At 45.2% G+C, this 23,629-nt stretch overlaps 1 protein-coding gene across 1 annotated transcript in view; it reads right to left on the reverse strand.

Annotated features, from left to right (window-relative positions):
• Positions 1 to 1,355: 1,355 nt before the first annotated feature.
• The window catches only part of LOC126545441 (uncharacterized), a 265,594-nt gene continuing 243,320 nt past the window's right edge, over positions 1,356 to 23,629 (reverse strand). The window contains exons 5-7 of the mRNA XM_050193317.3: positions 20,968 to 21,095; positions 13,244 to 13,429; positions 1,356 to 12,523 (exon numbers count right to left, since the gene is read on the reverse strand). Coding sequence (XP_050049274.1) covers positions 12,419 to 12,523; positions 13,244 to 13,429; positions 20,968 to 21,095 — 419 coding nt within the window. The 3' untranslated portion in view covers positions 1,356 to 12,418. The remainder of the gene's footprint in view (positions 12,524 to 13,243; positions 13,430 to 20,967; positions 21,096 to 23,629) is intronic.

The following is a 23,629-nucleotide window of genomic DNA, read 5'->3' on the forward strand; positions in this document are numbered from 1 at the left end:
TCCACTGCGTTGTCAGCGTCCACGTTCTTGGGCGTCCACCAATTTAGAAGACGGTCCCACTGCCCTTGCCCCTCCTAAGAAAAACTGTATCGCTACGTGACTGCAGGCACAGCGCAAAGTAGTATGTCTTCTTCTGGAGAAAGAAGACACGCACGGCGCTCCGTGTGTCTTCTTCTGTGCGTCCTGTTTACTATGCGCTGTGACCCGCCGTGGTTGCTCAGTGGCTATGGTGTTGGGCTGCTGAGCACGAGGTCGCGGGATCGAATCCCGGCCATGGCGGCCGCATTTCGATGGGGGCGAAATGCGAAAACACCCGTGTACTTAGATTTAGGTGCACGTTAAAAATCCCCAGGTGGTCGAAATTTCCGGAGTCCTCCACTACGGCCTGCCTCATAATCAGAAAGTGGTTTTGGCACGTTAAACCCCATAATTTAATTAATTTATGCGCTGTGCCCATACTCATGAACAGCCAACAAGCCCAACTTTACGCACTTCTGGTATTGCTACAGCTCATGTTATGAACCACTACGGGGCTTAACCATAAAAGCTAATTGTAGAGCTCCCTCGTCAACTGCGGCGACGAAGTTGTTGCCCTGAATGCCGTCTGGCGTGTGCACAACGTCTTTACATTGGCTGATGGAGAATATAATTCGCCATGCCTTGTTTTTTAATCCGATTATCTTTCTTCGGGTACTTCAAGCACTCTCCGGTATCTATGTTCGGATTTAACCGTTCTTCTTTCTGGTACCTTGGGTCACTGCGTATCTACCACTCTTCAATGAACCTCTTTTACGCCAACTTTGGTCATTGAATATGTGCCACTCTTCATAATAATCATCGTAACATATGAAAGATATCCCCAATTGCACACCCATCATAAGTTTGCTAATCGCATTAACGTTGTGCCAATCCTCTTCAAAGGATGCATGCGTCGCGAATTCATTTTGAATGAGTAGTTTCATGGATAAGTTATGCTTTCTCGGAAGAGCGCCGGAAGCATACGAGGATTAAAGAGGGACGGCGAAGTACGAAACAAAGCTTTCAATAGCCTCATAGCTGCGCTGTGCACTACATGGCGAAACCTCGCGCGGATGACTTAGCCCACTAATGCGGTCAAAAGAGTGCGCCAGAGGGTAACGTACAGCACGCTGTAAAGAAGAACCAAAAAGAAGTGCCTTTTAGTATGACGAAAACTACGACTGAATATCTCGACATGCTTAACTTACCTGCCACGGCATACCACATGGTGGCATGAAATGACCACCAAATGCTACATCCTTTTATATTTTGTCTATCAGCTGTGTTAAGCTGATGTGAAATTATCGGGAATAGGGTGTATCAGGAAAATAGTGCTCTTTATCCGGCAATAATGTAGTTCTTTATTCGTGAAATAGTGAAGACACAGGGCTGAAGCGCGTACAGTCAAATTTCATGAGCACAGGTTTTTGGGATCAGGGTTGAAGCGCATACAGGCATAAATTATGGGCACGAGATTGGCTTTGCATGTGTGTTGAATACGGAAACAGCGTGTTGAATACAATACTACTACAGTGTTCACAACGTTTACAGTCCACAAAGTGCAGCGTACACCCAGCGCCTTTACTCACAAGACTCCTCTTACGTAAGCCAGCTTTCTCATTGGCCGGCGTTCGAGCACCCGCCACTCATGATGGCGATCGGCAAGGTAACGAGGCGATCGCCGTGGCGACGGCCAATTACGGACGTCACTTACGTAAGAAAAGTTTTGTGAATACGGGCCCAAATCTCTAAAAACCACTGGTAGCTTTGTACATTGGTTTCTTCCTGGGTCAACTTCATATTTTAGGAAGCTCTTTTTAAACAAACCTTGAACAGCCATTCGATTTGTTACTCTATTCAGCATTTAGTCATAAACAGCTTTGTGTGAAGCGACCACAAAATGAAGCCTCTCGAAGCAAGACTGAGGCATTCACTCATCGCATCCATAGTTAACCACCAAACCGCACATGCGGGAAACACGTGTCGACAGCACAACTCGCAGACATATTTCTGCAAGCGAATGTGTTATCATGGGCACAGTTTGCAAAGTACAAACTTGAGCAACAGGAAGTACTGTCGCTAACAGTGAGGTTTCTGTTTTCTCGACATTCCTGTTGCGTTGCTGCTGTGTGACCACAACATTAGGAAATGTCATGAACGACATAATCAAATTGATCATCGCCAATTTTAATTCCTGAAGTACGAAATCTAAAATAAATAGTGCGTCAACCATTGTCTTATTTTAGAATCTAGAAGCGTTGCAAATTACATCTAAGAAAGATCGGGTTGAACTTGAAGGAATTAATATGGCGCGGGAGAAATACCAGTGCGAATTATGCTCATGTATAGCTTCCATTGAACTTGGTCACGTCTCGTGAAAATCCAGTGGATTTCTCTTTATCCTTCAATGAAATAATCTTTCGATACTGCAGCTGATGGTGTTTACTTTCGTATAGCGGTTTCTACCCAGACGAACATAGTGCTTAGATGCGTTTTTATACATCTAAGCCCCCCGACCTCCCTTAATGAAATGTTCAATTCAGAGGTGCCTGCCTAGGTTCGAGCAATTAAAAAGAAACCTTGAAGATGTTCATTTAAGCAACAACGAAACAATATTGTAGCAAAGTATATCGAATAAGTATTATATGCTTTTGGATCCGTTCATTTGAAACTGCAAGAATTTGCTCAGTGGGCGATGAGTTATACTACGCCGCATGAACATTGCGGACCAACACTCCACAAAAACAATGAAGTTCCTTCAGACCAACACAAGTTTGATTCTCAGAGGCAGTATTTACTCTGCAAACAAATGAATGCAGTACGTCGCTTTATCGGCATGTCGACTCTTTGTACCCTTCGTGCGTGTGGGCGAGCGTTGTTCCTACAGCGCTGCCAATTAGTCTTACGAAGAGGTCGCATAGCTGATTCGGCCGTAATAGGAAACACACACTGGGCGTATCGATCGCTTCAGGGAGCGGTCACTTGATATGTGTGCGAGTCAACCACGCGAACTCAAATTTCGGCCGGCTAGTTGACTAATTGGTAGTTCTGTGGAAAAAGGGCGGGCGCGCACTTTCCTCGTATAGCCAAAGGATTGACTTCCGCTTCTGGCGCAGTGCTTAAGGCCGGTGCCGCAGGGGCAAACACTGTCGGGCGGCCTGAAATGCGGTCGGTGCCAGACGCCCAGTAGATTGCGTGTCTTGCCTAGCGGCCTGTCATCAAGGACAGATCGATAGCGAACGGGGCCGCCGGCGCGACAGGGTTGGTAACCGCAATCGGAAGATCCCTGCTGCACCGCGTTAAGGACCCGTGTCGTGCATGCACCGAGTGAAAGTAAAGAAACTATGCTTCCCTTCGCTGTCATTACTACACCCCCTTTGGGAGACGAAGGCGAGCACGTCGGTCTGACCGTGGCCGCTACGGTGTGTGTACGTGATGCGTGTGTGTGCGTGTGGATGTTTCTCTTTTTTTTTTCCTTTTCGGATGACTTGTTAGAAACGGACAGATGGATGGCACAAACAAGAGCAGTCCAATGGCGCGGCATTTCGCACTAAGTGCTATAAGGTGTTTCGAGCGTCGATGGTGTCCGTTACTTCGCGCAAATTTCGCTTCCACGCAAGGAAGCGCAATGTAAATGTCTATTGAACTCTCGATCGCCTTTTGTTAGTATGCCAGTAATTACGCGTTCCACCATTTGATGGCGTATGTAGGTTCACGAAGGCTATTGCTTCAACGAAGCGCCATTATAGAATTGACGCAACAGCATAATGAATATTTCCCAGCGCAGTGATGTTCTTACGTGTCCCTACCTGTATTTCATGTGCTTGTTTGATGTGTGCAACTCTTATGAAGTGAAAAACACCATCTTGCCCATTTTGCCTACACCGCCTTGCCCATGTAGTGTCTGAACCAATTCGTAGTATTGTGGCAATACTTTATTGCGGTGGCAATGGTGGCAGCGTTTATTTACTTCGTGTTTTCTCTTTCTCGCGCTATTTTGAGCAGCTGAAAGATTTGCCACAATTTATTGTGTGTCCCTTTGGCCATACACGTAAGGCTCACCGTCGGACACAAGGGAATTTTGGCTTGGCCAACTGTCGGAGAACAAAATGATTTGTTGCTCTTTGTGATGAGAGCCATTTCTTCAATAGCATCTGGTTGGGCCAAATATGGCTCCATTTTTGTGTTCTAGTGCCCCATAATGGCGAGCGCTTACTCTTAATCAAGTGCCAAGCTTAGTAAGCATACCCTTTGTCTAAACACGAAAACTCCCGAAAACGGAGTCAAACTATGGACAAGCTGCTATTCCCTCAAAAAGGAGTGCGTTTGCATTTGCTTTCTTTAAGTAATCTCGAATGCAGCTATTGAATTTCACGATCTTTATAGTCTTAATGATTATTTCTCTAACTCGGCCTCTTTTTTTTTCTTTTAATTGCCCTCCACCCCTGTCCCTCATCTCCCAGTGGATTATCCTTCCTCGCGGGCGCGTCCCTTCGTAAATGTACCTGCAGACCCGCCAAACGTTCAGGTCGTATTCTCTCATGCAAAGTTATTACCTAAAGGCGCCTTTCTAACATTTTTACGTCGACTCGTAACATTACATTTACGTGTAGCCTAATAGCCCCGAGCAAATGGCGTGCACCCTCATAACGGGAAGCACTCACTACGTGAGCCGCACCACAGCAGCCACGCAGGAAGGCCTTAGAGCCGCCTTACTACTGTCAGTGTAATGAACAGGCAAATTCGCTGATCCTTCTCCGTGCTTAACGCCATGCAAGAGCACCGGGAATATCTGCGATAACTTTTATGCTCTGAAAACAGGCACAGCCATACTTTCTCTCTCACTATAGCTTCTGGGAAAGCCTGGTGAAGGAAAGCGGATGGTGGTCGGGGATACGCATGTTTATGTGGAAAGTGTCCTCACTGAAATATTAAATCGCTCTGGGTGTCTTATCTTAGCTTTTTTTTTTGTCTTTCTTGCAAAAGCGCATGTATAGTAGTATATGCAGGCGCACGCAGTGGTGCAATAGTGTTCGCGGCACAATATTATTAATATATTGAAAACTAGAAAAAAAATGACTGCATGAGCTGTGCTTCTTGAGGTATCAGGCCAGAGCTGCACGGCTATGTTCATCTGATAAAAGGAGCACCTGTGTTTTTTTTTTATCCCACAGAACAAAATATGTTACAATGACAAGTTTGTTCCGCCAACGCTATTCAATGGCTGAAACCCATCCAGTGATATATCTCTACACGTACCTTTAAAACTGATATTTGAACGCTGGAGTGGGTTTTTTTTTTTTTTTGAAAAATGCATCCGGTCTTTTTTTTTTCTTTTGTTGCTTTTTATCTTCATTCACGGCAAAGAAAGTAAGCTTGCGCATCGATCCCTTGGCGCTCGTGTTATTCGTCGCAAGAGTGTAATAACTTGCCGCGCAACACTGGCTCTAGTTTTCTGTTAGAACAAAATTACACAAGATAGAACTGTAGAAAATAATTTGAATAAGTTTAATGCGGTTAACAATTCTTAAAAAAATATGCAGCTTATTGTACATTAGTTACAACTGGGTTCCTTTGGATCTTAACATCACCAACGGTGCTCGATTTTGGATGAGCATCCTTATCACTTTTAAGCACAGGCTCTTCTGTGATATGTGATTTTGTGCGTTGCGTGTGTACGCAACAGCATAAGAAGCATACGGCAAGATCACGAGTTATTTCAGTGCTCCCGGAGCATTTTTTTTTGCTGTTATGAAGGCCGCCAGGAAACCGTCCTACGTTATCAGCGGCTAAATCTTTGAGAGAATTTGAAGGGAGCAATCTAGGCAGCATCTGGACATCCATCAAACGCACTCCCCCTTCCTCCCCCCCCCCCCCCCCTACCATGTGTACAGAGCGGGCCATCAACTTGTGTGCATGAAGAAAGGTTAGGAAAATTGCAGCACCTAGGTCGACTATTGGCGTCTACATAATATTAGGGTGGGGTCGGTTACCAGCTGTCGGCTATACAAGAATAATTTCAAGTTCCCTTAACAGTATATCCCATAATTTTACGCATAGACTTGGTTGGATAAAGTCGACACGAAAACAGATTTTGCCTCCACCCCTTCTATAAAGCATCTACAAAATATTTGGTGGCTCTAGAGCCATACGAGTACGTCAAGAATCGTTTGTGGCAGACGTCTTCCCTCATGAAGTTACGAGGATGCCATACAAGAGAAAAAAAAGCGCTCTACTTCCTCTTAGCACCGTCATTTTTGTTTTTACAGCTACGTTCTTTGTTGACAGTTGTACTGCTGGGAGCCAAAGCTGACCGAGGAACGTAAAAGAAAGAAAGAAAGAAAGAAAAAGTAATTCACTTTTAGACTCGTGCAGCCTCCAGCACACTTGTATAGAGCGCAGCTGCGGTGCTTTCCGAAGTGCGATTGCGCCGTCTAGAGCGCTGGTTCGAGACAACTTGTTTTGAGTACGCGTCGCCAAATGGGCTGATTGAAGCTTACTCGTCCTTCTCACTATACAATTCGCCTTTAACGATATTAACGTACGCCAGGTGAGCCTCAGCAGTTGCCTAAATGCAAAACGAAGGCATGCCTTACATGGCCTCGCGTCACTCATCGCTCATTGCAGCGGCTGTGTTCGTAGCACAGAAGGCAGCACCAACGGCAACGCAACCAGCAGCGATAAGCCAGTAAGGCGCCGGCCGCTTGCTGAGTAGGAAATCGTCTCTTCATGACGTAAGAACAGCGCAAAGCACCGAAGTGCGGTTAAAGCAAATAACTGCGGGCGAGGAACTGCTGATTTTATGTCATGAAGTTTGGCCATCTCGCCCAAATCGCTCTACCGAAATCATGTCTATTCAGCGGCCTCCACTAGAGGGCGCAGACGCGCGTCCTGCCACACACTGCTCCCACGCTTCAGACGTGCGGGCTAAAGCCGTATACTGCAAAGTTGCACAGAGCCAATGGTGACTTGCAGTGAACAACAAGAAACCGGGAGCTAACTGGCAATTCACGAATTGAAGCGCGCAACAAAATATACTAATGTACGTTTTCGGGATAATGCAGACGAACAGGCTTGATAAAGGTTAAAAGTTCTTCAGCCCCTTTTCATGTATTAGTCTCCCTCTCCTCTTTAACAAATGTGCTCGTACCCTATTTCCCACACCCGCCGTGGTTGCTCAGTGGCTATGGTGTTAGGCTGCTGAGCACGAGGTCGCGGGATCGAATCCCGGCCACGGCGGCCGCATTTCGATGGGGGCGAAATGCGAAAACACCCGTGTACTTAGATTTAGGTGCACGTTAAAGAACCCCAGGTGGTCCAAATTTCCGGAGTCCTTCACTACGGCGTGCCTCATAATCAGAAAGTGGTTTTGGCACGTAAAACCCCATAATTTAATTTTTTTATTTCCCACGTACAGAATAATATGCTGTGGCCGTTGTACGTACAGAATAATATGCTGTGGCCGTTGTGGCAGCTGTTGTGGCAGCTTGACAAAAAGGTACAAGAATCCGTTGCGTACAACACTATTATTTAGCAGCAAACAAAATAAAAAAGAAACAAATGCGCAACAGAGCCAACTAAAGCCGTTAAGGTTTCAACAGTGTTACGTGCGATAAGTTGGTGCACACGACAGCAGAGAACTTAAACTTGACCACCAAGTAGATTAGACAGTTCACCCACGTTTTTTTCAAGTAATTCACAAAAATCGACCTTAAGGTGTGACTAGAAACTGTAAAGGCCGCTATATAGTGCGGCCACAACAACGAGATATCGCAACAATCACTAGAAACGTTTTCAGATGGGTGCTTCATACAATATAGCAATATTAAGTACATGTTACAAACATATCCGGGGGTATAAAAACATTAGAAGACGCGCCCAATATATCATTATTAATATTTTGTGAACAGAGCACCTAAAGCGTCACAATGCATGCTCATACTGAGCCAGCTCTTTTTTTTTTTCTCTTCGCTTTAGTATGCCGCTCGTGAAACAGTTCTACACTACCTTGAGGACACCGTCTAAGTAGCGCAATACATCTGGGCCCGCATTCACAAAACTTTCCCAACGGAAGGCCGTCTCCTCAATGGCCGGCCATTTGGGCGCCAGGCACACTTGGCATCCATGACGTTTTGTGAATACGGGCCCTGGTGAGGCGGAAGCTTGCTACAGCCGAACAATGAATGAATGCGCACACGAGTCACACAATGCGTTAGAGCACTACACGGGCAATCTGCAATGCTACATACATGTATAGTACATGGTCTGACGCTACGGTACGTATTCTACAGTTTTGTTGTGCCTTATGAACAATAGCGAAGACAGGCTTCAACGAATGTGAGTGCCAACAAAATAAGTCTCCATTGTGTCAACAGAGTAAAGTTGCATTCTGTGTTGCGTGCAAACATTGGTCGAGAGTTGTCACTTCTCATGCGAAGACGACGTTCACACCGAGGAAGACAGACATGACAGGCCGACGCCCAAGAGTGCTGGCGCAGGTGGCGCTGTTAGCGCGCTCTGTGGACTACGTTTATTTTGTATATACGTGGCGTATAGACTATTACATTTACGCTCACCTACAACTACGTTATGTACATACGCTAACAAACGTGGTATTTTGTTTTACACGACTGCACGTGACAGGAGACGCTTAAAGGCCGTCCGTCTGCTCGACTTGCGCATGCGCGGTGCCTTCAAAAAATACTCGCAAGTCTCTTGGGAAAAACAGGCATACTTGAAAAAATAAACTATCGAAATAACTGTATTGAACGCCTACAACATGGCCGTGGGAACGTTCTACGGAAGCACATGAAACATTGGCGATTTCAGCTTCTTTTATCTTCCTATTTCACCTCAATATTGCAGAAATGAGCAGTGACTGAGGACAGTGTAAAATAGCATTGTGACTGCAGAACAAGTTAGGTAACTAAAACGGTTTAGTAGCTATATGAGAGATTTGGCACGATACTAAACAAGAGACATAAATCGGTGCAGTGCCTGCCTGCAGCGCTTATCGCCTCTCCAGAGAGCTGCATGCGGCTGCCGCTTACGTATTCTGTTCTGCGTGAAAATAAATCACAAATATGTGTTTCACAAATGAGCCAGACTAAATTGCAGAGTATTTGGATTGAAGAAACGGTTCGAAGTGCCCTCTCAAAAGAAATGCGACTTATCGTGTCAATCCTGTGTGCTATAGAGCCATTTTTACACTTTCGGGGCAAACTTCAATGTCGTTAGACAGAAACAAAGCAATAAAACAAAAACCAAACGGATCCATGATTCAAAGAAAAATCATGGATATGTAAACTTTCGCGATCTGGCTTACCCTACCTGATTTTTTCTTTATGAGGACGAAATTCTGCAACCGACCCCCCCCCCCCCTCCAACTCCTCCCCACAAAAAAAGAAGAAAGAGAGAAAGAATGAAGAATAGGAGGTGTTTCAGACGACATATCGGCTCTTGCCTGAAGGCTCTAATGGTATTCACAAGACTTGGAGCTCGAAATCTGGTGCCTTAACTTCCTCAAAATATAGTGTTATTTTATTTCTGGACTGACACGATAACATTAAATTCAAACTGTGACCAAGCAGAAATATATTGTTCCAGTATGAAAATATATTTCCACAGGCTTTAGCCAGATGTAAAATAATATACCAGGCTTTTTTGGCACCAATATCGCATCAGAAACTGCGCGCTTACAGAGGCGCGAAACGCACGCCGAGGTCACCTGAGGAAAAAAAAACACCTCGTTTATAAGCACGTACCTGTTCACAAGGGACAGCAAATGTTAAAGTGTCAGGTCACTTGAATATGTGCAGCATAACCCTACGTCTTTTAATGCTTTATTTTAACGAATAGTATAGAGGATATGTTTTATTGTGATAGAGAATACGAAAATACTACATTATAGGCTGCACGGATGCTGTCTTTACAGTTTGTTGTCCTTGTATGCAAAAAAACCAGCGTGATAACCGCTGAAGCAATCAGTTGTAGAGCAAGCCAAAGCGCAGCAGCTTTCGTCGCTACTAAAGTTAAGCGGCTCTATTGTGCGGGCTAACAGAGCATGGCGACATTTACTAGCTCAAATAAACAAGTGAAAAAAAAAACTGATGGAAAAGAAGCAGTCAGTTTTTCCTATGGTTTCCAACATCTCCCTCTGGACATATTGCAAGGAAGCGCCCGTATTTTCTTTGAGATATGCATAGCTGCCATTGTCTTGCCTGAATACTTTCTTATAAGCAAGAGCGGGCCTCGACATGACAACGCGTCAGTACTAACAGCAGGTCTACTTTCCCCTGCCAACAAAATCAAACAAAAGTTAACTTTCAGGCTTTTAAACTGGGTTTCATTTATTTCACCGCTACCAATAAGTTCGCAGCTTTACAAGCGTGTGTTTAGGAGATTCGCACGCAACGCCGCAGAACGAAGGAAGGCGCCTCATCCGGACAAACTTCGAATAGCTTTGCACTCAACTGGCCGGCAGCGAAAACCCAACAGCGATCAGCTCGCACGCGTTCGAACTGTTAAAACTGTCATCGGCACGTCATTTTCTGACGTCGTGCAAGGAGAACACTCACACTTCACGTTCCTTGGCTGAAGATAACAGGAAATGAAAAGAAAACGATAAGTAAGGTGAAGCATGAGTTTGGGCTCGTACATGGGCCTGAGAGAAGAAAGGTTTTCAACCATGCGGCCACGATTTCGCCTCAGTCAGCGCCTTAAAAGAGTAATTCGATGCATATTTATCTAATGCAGCAGTCAACATGCATTCCTTTGCACTATGTCGACCCAGTTGGGCATCTACAACGCCGAGACTTGAGTGGGTGCCAGAGCTTCTTCAGCGTGAGTCAGTTTTTGATAAAAATAATACCTCCGCGTTTGTAAGCTCTTCATGCTTGTAGACATCAAGGGTTATTCCGACACGAGCAGACCAACAGCCCAGAAGTCCTCGATAGTTCAGAACAAATGACCCTTTTTGTTACAACTACAAGCTCAAAACTTACAATATTTTAACAACTACGTCTACACTGTACATGTGCAAGCACAGGTGGAATGGAAACGGAAACAACGGCATGCCGGGAAAACTAACTTTTGCCTTTACCGTAGCCTCTTTTTCATAAAATATACCTTATGATACTTCCAGGTCATGCCTAAAGAGAGGCCTCGGAGCAGTGGGGAATGATCGAGCCGTACTGCATGCTCTTCCGTGCTGTTTAGGCGAGGCACGGGTACTAAGCAACATCTCCACGTTGCACCCTACCGCCGCCCATGTCCCACATTTTCTAGCGTGAAAATCATGTGATAATTTCTCTAAGTCCGTTCTGTTCTATGCATGCTGCCGTTTCGCGATGCATTTAACTGCGCGCTCATCACGCACCCCTAAAGCTGCACCCATTATTTCAAGCAGGCTGCAACGGCTTATTGAAATCCTCCAGTTAACGCATTTGACACCGAGGTAACACTAGGCAACTTTTTTGACATTTAGTGTCATAACTTAGGAAGCACCGGCAATACAAAACTTTGATATTCAGAAAATTATTTGCTCCAGACGCATGTGCACTGACGTAGACTGCCCTGCGGCCACAACAGAAAACGGAAACCGCAGATTGCAGGAGAATGAAATATACTATGTGTGTCGCAGACAGTACATTTTGGGGTTGTTGCTTTGACTCCTTTCTATGTATAGTAACATGGTTCTATTCATGCGAAATCGACATTCGTGCAGACTTCCTTGTTCTAATTTCTGTTCTCAAGATTTTAGTTACTGCATTTAGCAGCAATAACGACCGGGGGCACTGAATGAGTCATAGCGCATCAAGTTCGTGGCGTAGTTCAGGGACTGGCGGAGAATGGTTCTACGCACTTCTCATTGTTGTTTGCAACAGTAATCAATGACTGTAGCTCTTTAAACAAAACACCACTGCATGTCGCATGAAAAAGAATAAACAAGACATAGTGAAAAGAAAAAAAAGGGCAGACTGCGAAAGGCCATCACACGGTCACCTTTGTCTGCAGATGAGGACTTACAAGCTGGTGCACAAATGAAAAAAGGAAAACCAGAAAAAACAAACACCGTTTCGAAATGTTTAGCAAGTGAATAACGCTTTGCGATTGACACGTTACGGTAACAGGAATGAGAACTACGACAGAAACTCCTAATGTGTGCGTGTGGCATAAAATCTCGAGATGTCTCTTAGCACAGCTTGTGAATGACTGATCGAATGTGTTGTCGAAGTCAATTCCTGACTTGGCACAGCTATATTGGCGTATTGTATTCACGTTGCGGGTTGTCGGAAAGGAACCATGTAGTGGAAACAAAATTGTAACAAACATAGATGCCTCGCTGCCGGTCCTGAGTTGCTCTCGTCGTCGAAGAGGCGAGCGTAGCCGCTGTTGAGGTTTACTCGGCGGCAATGATCGGCTGCAGATCCGTTGTGTCTACACCTTTCTCGAAGGTGTCGTGGCTTGAACCCACCGGCGAGTCAACGTGGGATTTGTCCACGCCCTGCGCACATGAGCAATTGGCGATATAAGAGACACCAGGGGCTACATGCACAATCGAACAGATGAGTACGTAGCCTTATGTCAATATTTCAACTGCTGATGGCATTTTATAAACAATTAAAGTGTTGGTTCTTTTTTCAGTCTGCTTAATAAAAGCATTATAAACAAAGCCGTCCTTGAACTCGGTACTTTCTTTGTTGCAAATATTAATGTTGCGTTCGCTTCATTTCTTGGTGCTTTGGAAACAGCCGTTCAAGCTAACTGGATTATAGTATTCGACGCTGATTCATTACTGTCATCTGAATGTCTGTTTGAAGTACTTTAAAATACTCCATAGCTACTCATAAAAAAGAAAACCTATCCGAAAGCGCAATGACTAATAAAGAGATTATCTTAATGGCATTGCACGGGGACAATGAAACCTTTTGAAATAGAACATGTTCTCTTCAGTTCTCCATGCCAAAGCGCATAAAACAATCCTAGTCAGTTGATTCAGCACTTAACCTGGATTGCGCATTTTGTACTACAATTTGTAGCATAATTGGGGTACTATACTGACCGTCGCATTTCGGGAGATAATGGGCGCAGGGAAACTATAAAAGAGCAGTTCAATCGGCGCAAGCACACTGAGATGCCGAGTCCAATTATCGCCTTCCTCCTCGTGGTGTACATGCTAGAGCACGGAGGAGGCATTTCAAACAGCGAGAAGCAATCGATTGACCTCGTCGGTGAGGTCGCTGCTTGAGTGGGCACCATTGGAGCCGTGGTTGGCGCACTCGACTACGATGGAGGCCCAGTCGTCGCTGCGGCTGTCTGAAGCCACGCTGGCCGCCTCCTCACAGCCACCGTCGTTGTTCGGAGACGCCATGGCCTGGTCCGACTGCAAGCTCTTCGGGTCGTGCTCGTCCTGCGAGTGTCAGTCCCACCATCACCGCCACACCTAACCAGGCTTATGTCGCCACCCAGTAAAGCTTGCCTATTTCTTGACATTAATAAGCTGAGGATGGCGCATCTGCCTCGTCGTTATACCATTCTCACCTGGTTGAGAGCGTTTTGTGCATCCCTACGGCAATAACGCGCGCGCTGTTCGCGCTTTGCACATGGGCAGCCGTGCAAAAGATTCCTGAAACCTGTAAACATGGCGAACTGCTTTTACCAACTGGCATGTATTTCACCAATACATGCAGCAGTGCCACAACAGGAGGTGGGGCAACGATTAAGGGTTTTAGTTCCCCCTTACAGCATTCGCGCTAAAATTCGACTAAACTGATAGACGGCCGTGCGCACCTTAGAAGATGCCCGGTTAATGGCAAGTATGAAAGACTACCAAAAGGCGGAGGGTTGAATGTAATTAAATACCAAGGGCCTTTTCGATTATCAAGTGGCACAAAGTCTGCACACGAACATCCGTAGAGAATTCCAGAAATAAGATATAAGAAGACGCAGAGAACTCTGTTAGGAATTGCAGATGACGAAGTCGCTAGGTGTGTTTAGTATACAGGGGGTCCCAACTATCATGCACCAATATTTAAAAAGATATGCAGCTTCCACGTAGTCTGTCAGTCGTAGCGGCCAGTCGCGCGACAATTTCGCGTATATTCGCGGGCTTCTTTCACACTTGGAAAAATACTTTTATGTAGCACGTGTTGCGCAGCAGAAAGCTGTATCAAGGGTTTTTCTTATTGCTCTTTAATTTTCTTGTTAACGCGTTTCATGTCATTATAGTATTTGAGAAGTTGGTTAATTAATTCAGACTAATTATGTAATCAGGCGGAACGCAAAAAATAATCTGAGTATCTCCTAGCGACGGCAAACAACATTGCCTTGGTTCTGTCCAGCTACGTGGCATTTGCATATTTTTAAATCTTGGTGCAGGATAGTTGGGATACCCTGTGTACTTAAATCTTTTCCTTTGACACCAACTGTTCGACAAACGTTCCAGCTCTCGTCTTACTTAATAAAAAAATTTTGGAAGCTTCGATTGTGGATGACTTTTTGACTTTTTTTTCCGACGCTTATTAGGCCTATAAGCGCAAAATCATCAATACAATATATATTGTCTTCCAAAAGTGCCGGCCTCCAGGCCGAATGTGTCATGAAGAATGCACACGAAATACTCAACAGCGAGTTTACGCCGCTAGAGTTCTATTAAGCATAGCGTTTGCTGTGACCGGCTTCTCTGTCTTTCTATAAATAAATTGTACTACTACTGCGTCCGACAAACAAAATATGTACCATTGGTTCAGACCATGTAACTTACACAATGCTGGTGAATATTACGCTGAATGGCAATTGAGGTGGCAGTTTGACTTCATATATGACGAATGGAAGGTTATCATCCCCATGGAAAGTCGTCAGAGTGAGCGCGCCCTTGTTTTCTAATAAATTTTCTCATTCTCTCTACTGAATCCTGGATGAACACCAATGGCATTACGAGTAATTCCGGCCAGTGAGTCTGACAAGCTGCATTGCTAAGTTGCAGAAAAAATGGTCATATGTTGACTTCAGGTGTTCTTGGATGGAAGTACTCCATTGCTTGAATGTCTTGCAGGATTTAGAACGGAAGTTGTACTTTAGACTTTGTATTGGAAATTGCAACGTGCATACAGCAAGAGTGTGCGATACTGAGATGGATAGCAGATTTTTTTTGTGTAATTGCCGAATCTATGTTGAAACCGTTGATGGCAAGAACATTTAGCACCTCTTGTTGCAGTGTTTTCCTGCTGACCACGAGGTCGCGGGTTCAATTCATGGTCGTGGCGGCGGCATTTTGATAAGAGTGAAATGTAAAAACGCTTCTATACTTAAATTAGGTGCACGTATCATTTGCTCAATAAACTCGCATTAAGCCAGCTTTAATTCGAAGAAAAAGGCCCCTCACGAGACCCTGATAGAAATTTGTGTTATTCAAAGGAAGTCGTAAAGCGCTTTTCGGGGAGCGTTCTGTGGCAAGAATTTTTCAGAAGGGTCTAGTAACAATAAGCATAGAATTAAGTTAACGGGTGCGGGACATTTATTCGATGAGACGAGCTACTCTCCCCGCGGCAGGGCTTTGCCCCACTGCCTCGACCAACGTCTGCAAGAGGCATTCCTCCCTTGCCTTGTCGCATGTCGGAGCCGAAAGTCAACTTCTCCTATACGTCGCGAGTAAAGGAGAGAAAAGCTTGGAGATCACCGCCGGTATCATAGTCCTGTCTACGGCGTACTTGACGCCCGGATGTTGTGTACATGTATGCGGCTCCTTTGTAGGCTGGTGCACTTTCATGGCCGCGGTTTTCGTCGACCCGCTTCACAAGCCATTATTCGGCTTCCTGGCCATGTATTCGAGCGTTCGTCATCGCTCTTCATTGCTGGCGACAGCGCGGGACAGGTGGAAAGGAGAACCCGCGATACGGAGGTCTGCGCGCCAGCTGTACTCCGGCAGAGTAGCAGTGCTTAAGGAAGCTTCGCCATACGAGGAGACGAGACGCAGAACCGTTTCCGTGCAGACGTGTGGAGAATACAGCATTGAAGAGACCGCAATCGCAAGCTTTGAGACAGTGGTCATGCCCCACAGAAGGTGATGCACTGTAGAAGCCCAGAGGCGTCCAAGAAAGTCGTCAGGCTCTCGTGCGTGTGTGCACAGCATTTAACTGAGTCTGGGGAGAAGACGAGCCCTGCCGCGGAGTCTTCAGTGAACCCCAGATTGCCGAATGTGGATGGGAATCCCTACGTGGCTGCAGCGCGGTGTGTGTGCGTATACGCGCACCGGAGGAGAAGATGGTCAAGTGTATCCACCACGCCGCAGTCTCGGCACGCGCTCGGTGGTGCGAGGGAGTGTTTATGGTACCAACCCACCGTACAAGCGTATCTCGCGCGAAGGCATAACGGCGGACTGCGTCGCTATGGCGAGAGCGCACATGTGTTTGATGGAGGCGGCGGGTTCCCTGCAGTAAGTTCAGCATCAGCGTCGATGGTGATGCGATCAGTCATTGCTCCTGTCCATCATACTCTTCATTTTTCCCTTCCCCCGCCGTGTTTCGCGAACACTCTGCTAGCAGGCTTACCTTGTATACGAGCGCATGCTGACCATACCGGACTATAGTGGCTTAATCAGCGGAGCGCTACTCCTGGAATCTTGTTGTTCTTGATTCCATTGAACGCTGAACTAATAGTGCAGTTTTCTGTTTGATGTGGTCCTCAAATAGGGGCTTAGCTAATATGTTACAGGAAAGGTTATCGCAGTTGTCTTAGTGACATTTACTTATTGAGGGATCCGCGCTCAATAAACAAATGCCGCCTTAGGTATACCTTTCGGCACTCGGAACTGGCAGAACTGAAATGTTTGGTTTGACTTGCACGCAACCGCTTTTCGTGCACATTACAGGTGTAAGCGGCGAGTGCAGTGCTACGCGCACTGCTTTTGCGCGCATAACCAGTAGCGCGCTTAGTCCCGAGAGCCACCAAAATAGGAGTAGGAGTAGTAAGAATGATAACGCGAGTCAAGAAGCCCATGACAAATCTCCGGTACTTTCGTATGCAAGGTGGTTGAGGTAACGTTTGCCAAGCCTTAAAGAAGCAGGCGCGCACTACGCGAACGCAACTGAAGCAGTATTCTTGACTATTTTGTCGAGCATATTAGGTTTAACTGTGGCATCAAGCGGAGAGGTTGGAAGTTCCTGGTTTTGCTACTCCTTTTAACTTCTAGAGGGCTAAGGCACCATGGGTACCGAAAATTACTTTGTTTTATCGACTTCGGCTAGGGACTTTGGCCTTCATCAACAACTTTTTACGTAAAATAAGGTAAGATCACTGTCATGCGCTTGTGCTGAACCTGGTGAGGACGTCTCACATGTGCAGTTAACTTGCCAGCTGTATGCCCGACAGAGGCGAGAGCTGTGCTTCAACTTAACAGAGATGAGGAACCTGGTGAGGACGTCTCACATGTGCAGTTAACTTGCCAGCTGTATGCCCGACAGAGGCGAGAGCTGTGCTTCAACTTAACAGAGATGAGGAATCGTGCGCTCTCAATGGGCGATTCCCTACCGTAGCCTTCAGGCATTGCATAGGGGGCGTTATGTGCTATGGAGAGTTTATATGTTGCGTGCAGTCCAATCTCCGTGTGCTGACAGTGTGCATGCGTTTGAACTTTAGCTTTTCTTTTTTCTTCAACTTCGGGTTTAAGTATGACGTTCCGTCCTTCACTTTTTGTCTAGTTGTTTATTTTTTCCTTTCCTCGAATATTTTTTTTCTGTTGAGCAACCGAAAATGATTTTCAAAATGAGCCTCATATATAATTAACAAAATTAATGGACTACCTTTCTAATTTTTTACTTAAATGCAAAACCTTCAATTCTAAAGTAGAATAGCGTATTGGGAAACATCCCAACAAATTGTTTTCGTTCAGATGTTGAATTGAATTCTGGGATTTTACGTACCAAAATTACGATTTCATTATGCCGCAGGCCGTAGTGGGGGACTCCGGATTATTTTTGACCACCAGAGGGTCTTTAACGTGCCTCCAATGCACGGAACACAGGCGTTATTGCATTTCGCCCCCATCGAAGTTAAGAGGTCTGCTCTTGGCTAAAATTTCTTTTTAATTCCGAAGAGAAGCATGTGAAATTTAGAAAACTATCATGTAACAATGCGCTTGCGCACAGCGAAGTTAGCGTCCCTAGCAGCTTCGAATGAATAATTACTGCTTGTCTCAGATAGGATGCATGATTACACCTTAAGATGCGGTGATGAATCCTTGGCATCCAGTTTTTAGACCGCAGCTCTTAGGCGGCCGTTCCTGCGGCGAGTGTCGGCGGCGGCGCAACCGAGTGAACGAGCACTGCGAAAGATGAAAGCAAACGCGGAGCGCAGCGGGGGGATGCAAGACGCGAGAAGGAAAGTGGAGAGGAGGGTGCAGCGGGACCATGAGGCGTAAAGCGGAGGAGGGTATGGCGAAAGCGTGAGAAGAAAAGCGCAGCGCGACGATGCTGGCTACGAGATGGCGCCAGAGTATCACGCGTCGTCTCGGAGGTCTGTCGGGGGCGGCTGCTGTGAATCGCGCCCAGGCGTCACCCACGCGTTGGCTCTCGTGATCTCCAGATTAGCGAGGCAATCGCGCCGCACTTCGCTCCAAGACAGATTGTCCGCACCATCCAACATATCGCAAAATAAAAACACGTATAGAGCTGCGCTCATATTTCGCATTAGGGAGTATTGTAATCGTCGGTGAATCTTTTTCAGACTCTTGGACGACAGCCATGGGCGTCGATGGCACAAAAAGCCACGAAAGCGTTATTGCGGTATTTCAAGTCGACAGCTCTTAGAGACCGTTTAAAGACTCGCTGTGCACCTTCATATGTGTGGAAACTGTGCTCTCTCTCTTTCCTCTCTCTATTTTCATCCATATATGTCCCTCACACAGTGCAGGGTAGCAAACCGGACGTGCGTCTGGCTAACCTCCCTGCCTTCCAACTTTCTGTTACTCTCTCTCTCTCTCTTGCCTGCGAAAGTAAGGGGCCATGGAAGATAACGGTAAAGATTGAATAGTAACACTTAAAGCTCTCAGAGCGTATTTGCTAATGACAAATTGCACGAGATCATTGTGGCAGCGGATGACGTTGTATTCGAGACAGCGGCCGTGGTAATCGCCTGAGAACCATCATTTTCGCTTGAGCAGATTCGTAAGTTCAGTCTACGTGCAACACAGTTTGTTCCTTCTAAACTTGTTGAGGACATTAATGTCGCTGCACGCAAACACCTAGACACGTGGTACTTTTTCAGATCTCGCGCGCTTTCTTTGGAGACCGGAAGAACTAAAACCACAACAGCGATTTTCACGGAAAGGGATTATGATTAGATAAGGACCAACGATGACGACTCTTTTTACAGACACGCCTCAATATGCGTTGAATAACGCGTCAGCGTAATGAACTGCTATGATGGCTTTAAAAGAGTTCCAACAAGACAGTGATATAGCGTCACTGTACCGATAAACAACAATCTTTACTCTTGTTTGTTTTTCTTTTTTTCTTCTTCGCATAGCATTCCGTTTATATTGGAATTTTCTTCAGGTTTGTAGATTGCTAATACCTTTTCTTTATTTTCTTTTTCGCGTCACTTGAAGGCCTAGTTTTGTGTGTTTGTGTTCGTTTTTTATTGTCACTGATGCTTTTGTGTGTTATAGCGAAACTCGATATACGAAACCTGCTACCCCCTTCCCCTCTTAGTTTTCTTTTGTTTTGTATCTTTTCGAAAGGTGACTGCTCCGTGTACGATAGAAGACTATTTATATCAGTGCCCTATCTCATACTATGTGACAAGTGCTATAGTTCTATTTTTTGTGATCTTTTTGCGTATTTCATGCAAGTGAGTGCTCCGCGTTGCAGTAGCCAACTTCCTAAATGTTGCGGATACTTCTTTCACTTCGTGTCATCTTTTGATTCCTGCAAAGTTTAAGGTAGCGGAGAAAAAAATGAACGACATATTTGTTGCGAATATTTTTAATATTGCAAAAAAAATTCAATCTAGTTTTTTATGAATACAAGATCCATCTTCTTACTACATTTGAATGAATGCTGTTAATGTTAGTTCATTAACATTTTGCAATTTATGACATAGACTCATCGCCAGAATTAGTATAATTTAATGAAGGGGTCTGTGAACCATACGAAGTTGACTGCATTCACGCAGAGGGAGACTTATTTTATAAGATCTGGCGCAACTTATTTGAAACCTCCGTAGATCAATGGTGCAACTAACAAAATAAGCTTAGTTAAACGCAATAGTTGGCATTAATTAGACTAAAGCGGCTCTATATTGCCTCAACAAGTTTAATAGAGTAAAATCCAATACAATATTATAAAATAATAAAAACAGCTGAGAAATATTTTCTTGGTTATCAAAACGGTCGTCAAAAGTAAACGTTTCAGATACATGCCTGTTGAAGTGTGGTGGCTGTTGGGTTTGACTATACAAAGTTGAGTAGACGTTGTAGAACTGAAGTCTGGTACATTATGCATTATTTAATTAAAAAAAAAACTATTTTCGTCTAGTAATGTCAATGTAGCGTCCCCAGGTTCAAGGTGATTAAGACTCAAACCTATCAAACTTTAATGCGCACCTTTCAGATTTTGCGCACATCATGCTTTACAGCGTCACGTAGCTTGTGAATGTGTTTGTGTAGCCTGCATACAATGAGTATTGTTTGCGGGGTCTCAAAACTTTTTACAGATGGCACAAAATTTCATGTAGAACTTTTTTTAAAGAAACAAGTGCGAGAAGGCTTTGTACAAGGTGTGGATTCGAAAGTGTTTCTTCCTACTCAGCATCCATCGTTTATTTGTGACACAGAAACGGTGGATTGCCATAATAATGCAAATCCATGTAATTTATATGAGTAAAGAAATAGATATAGATGCGACAGGGTAGTAAGAAAAAATGTGAAGGTATTTTGTTTGTCGTACTCACCGAATTCGTGGCTGCCTCCAGTGGATGGTGGTAAATGGACATTCCATGAGTTGCTTCAAGGTGGCAGGCCAGCTCCCACCAACTTCCACAACGTGCCAGGCACTGAGCGCAGATGGGCAACGGAATGCCTGCACCGGGACAAGGTAAAAGAAAAGGTTCCCTTTGCATTCAGCAAACTAGCGGTCTCTTTAGCACTTGCACTGAGTACAAGTGCTAAACTGCAAGCTGCTTTCCGGGCGAGTCATGCCACTCAGGGCATGGCTACAAGTACTGGTAGAATTATACGCCGCGTAGGACTGTGCGTCTGGTCGCAGGGTGATGGTCCCTTCTCATATGTTCTATGTAGTGTACATGCATAATCTGTTACAATCGCATCTGAGCATTTAACTTTTGTACTCCATGAAAGCTGCAGTCATGAGAAAGAAGTTACTCTCACAAGGGAGTAAACTAAACACTTTTAAAGCGAAACGTTCTTTGCGAACCTTCGTGGACTTTTTTGATCGTGGCTGGGTCCTGCTGCTGTCTTGCCGAATCGCTCCGACGCAGGACAGAACTACAATCTTTACTGCACTTACAGGTTTGCTGGCCTGCTGGCCTTGTTTACTCCGGAATTACCGAGTGATAAAACAAATTATACATAAACAATGCCATTGCAACAAATCTACGCCATCTGGAGCACAATTGTATTAAAGCAAACCTTCCTATGCCTACTTCCCTCACGTGCCACTTGAGTCCAGTGCGGGGAACATGCGGAGGCGCAACTTCGTCGCCGTCAACCTGACAGAGACGGGTGGCCAAAGTTCGACGTTCTACAACTTTATGCAAGGATGACTGTAAACTTGTTGGCTGAGTGGGGCTGCAGAGGGGAGTCGAGGGATGGGAATTTTAGGGATGATAGAAATATATAGCGTCTGCTCCCGGACTGGCGACGACGAGAAAATGAAGGAACAGGGCCGCTAGGCGCAATACGCATGGAAAGTTAGAAGGCTTGATGTAATCGTGCTAGACGCATTTCACACTGCACGCTCGTCGTGCTGATATACTTACAAACTGTTTAACGAAGCGTCGATGACGTTTGCTAACTGCCATAGTGGTTTCACAAAAATGTGACAGTGGACTCTAGAGCTCAACCTAGCAACCCGTGTTCAAGCCTAAGCATACTTTAATTTCTAAATGGAAGAACAAATCAATACTAGCAGACGAGGCTGTACGTGTGGTAGGGCTTATGCAGCTTACATAGTGTCGTTGGAACGAATAACCCATTGACGCGTTGATTTAACGCACGGGGGCATTAAAGTAGTACTAACTGTGAATCTTGCCTTCTCGAGCCTAATTCCTGGTAATTCACATGTACTCATTCGTTCCGTGAGCGTGAATCAAGCTGACTGCGACGAAGAAGGACCTGAATTGTGAACGACGTGCTGTCCCGGGAGGACAGCAATGCATTATTGACAACGGCATGACATTTTAAGTCTGTGCTCACAATAACTACAGCGCAGCTGAACTTTAATCGAAAATGATATAGGCGAGCGAACAAAATTAGCGAACAGGGAAACAGATTTGCATTCAACGCAGTTGTTAAATCGTTTAAAAATGTTGGGGTTGCCCAAAGTTTGCCGAACTAATTAAAGCGCCACGGGATGAACATACTAATGATTAGATAACTTTCACAATAATTAACTTTCAATCGCTTCTTTGTAGCTCGTGTTGTTTCATAATTGCATACAAATGAAGTCTTCTCTCCAAGTTTTGCTGAAATTTGGTTAAAATTAAGCTTATTTTTTTAACTAGAGGTTTTCAAAGAGAAAGTAACAAATATATTTTTAACAGACACTGATCAGACTGAGGTTCTCTGTGCATGGGTGACGTACAGGCGCCGACAAATGTGATATACTCCACGCAGCGGAAGCCGGCGCAACGGATGGATGGATGGATGTTATGAGCGTCCCCTTTGGAACGGGGCGGTGGGTTGCGCCACCAAGCTCTTGCTACTATGCTGCCTAATATCCTACCTAGGTTAACCAATGAAAAAAGAAAAAAAAAAACGCTATGAACTACCGCGTCCAAACTTTCTGATCCCCTATTGCGAATTGTGCTTTTGTACGTCTCCGTCTTTTGTCGTTTCCCTACTTTTCTTCCACCAATCCTCCAATCGCCTCTTACTAATGTCTATTGCGGACCTGTTTGCTTTACCACTGCTCCCGCTGAACCCAAGGGCTTCAAGGAGGCCAGTGGTGCCTAAATCGACCGCTGGGTAGACGTCTTCACATTCTAATAAAATATGCTCCGTCGTTTCCCTAGCTTTACCGCAGCAAGCACATGCTTCTTCTTCCTTCTTATATCTCGCTTTATAGGTGCGTGTTCTAAGGCATCCCGATCTCGCTTCGAAAAGTAATGAGCTTCCCTTTGAGTTATCATAAATGGTTTCTTTCCTGATTTCGTATTTTCGGCAACCGCATCGGCAAACTGCATCGCAACGTTTGCCGGCAACGGCAAACTGCATCGCAACGCCATCTACAGGCAGCATCTGGGATCATGTCTACCGATAATAAAGGGCACCTATTGGCTGTCTCGATCCCAGAATCCGCCTGTAGATGGCGTCGCGATGCAGTGTGCCGCTGCTCCGGCTCCCGCAGCGTGGAGTATACCACTTTTGTCGGCG

This window comes from Dermacentor andersoni, chromosome 1 (assembly GCF_023375885.2).
Source record: "Dermacentor andersoni chromosome 1, qqDerAnde1_hic_scaffold, whole genome shotgun sequence".
NCBI lineage: Eukaryota > Metazoa > Arthropoda > Arachnida > Ixodida > Ixodidae > Dermacentor > Dermacentor andersoni.